Consider the following 463-nt stretch of genomic DNA (forward strand, 5'->3'; position numbering starts at 1 on the left):
ATGACCCAGCAATCCAGCCCTGGCAGTAGCTGGGTAACGGCAGGGCCATGCCAAGCATGGGAGTTGGCAGGACTCCCAGAATGCACCAGGAACATGCTTAGAGTGTGTGCGCATGGGGGGGGCTCAGTTCTCCTCCCCCACAAGGTGTTGCATGCTCGATAGAGGGCCCCCTCCGGTGCTGTCCCTGCCCTTCCCTCCGGAGTGGCTGTAGCGCAGCCGGGAGAAGGGACCGGGGGTGCCCACGCTGCAAACAGCCAGAGGGCGTCAGTGGGACCCAGGGGCCATGGCGGGATCGGCCCGGTGCCCCTCCTCTAGGCTGAGCAGGTGCCGGCAGGCGCGGTCGGCGCAGAAGGAGACTTCCAGGCCCGAGTGGAGCTGCAGCCACGACTGGACGTGCTCCTGAAGGCCAGCCACGATCTCAGGGTCTGGGGAGAGAGGAGGCCTGGGTCACCCCTGGGGAGAG

The 463-nt window shown here is 66.7% G+C and overlaps 1 protein-coding gene across 1 annotated transcript in view; it reads right to left on the minus strand.

The window, feature by feature from the left end:
• Positions 1-463, minus strand: part of LOC113409232 (transmembrane protein 143-like) — a 5,481-nt gene continuing 5,018 nt past the window's right edge. Inside the window, exon 8 of the mRNA XM_026662930.2 lies at positions 1-425. Coding sequence (XP_026518715.1) covers positions 265-425 — 161 coding nt within the window. The 3' untranslated portion in view covers positions 1-264. The remainder of the gene's footprint in view (positions 426-463) is intronic.

This window comes from Terrapene carolina, unplaced genomic scaffold (genome assembly GCF_002925995.2).
Source record: "Terrapene carolina triunguis isolate 2854851 unplaced genomic scaffold, T_m_triunguis-2.0 Scaffold31355, whole genome shotgun sequence".
NCBI lineage: Eukaryota > Metazoa > Chordata > Testudines > Emydidae > Terrapene > Terrapene triunguis.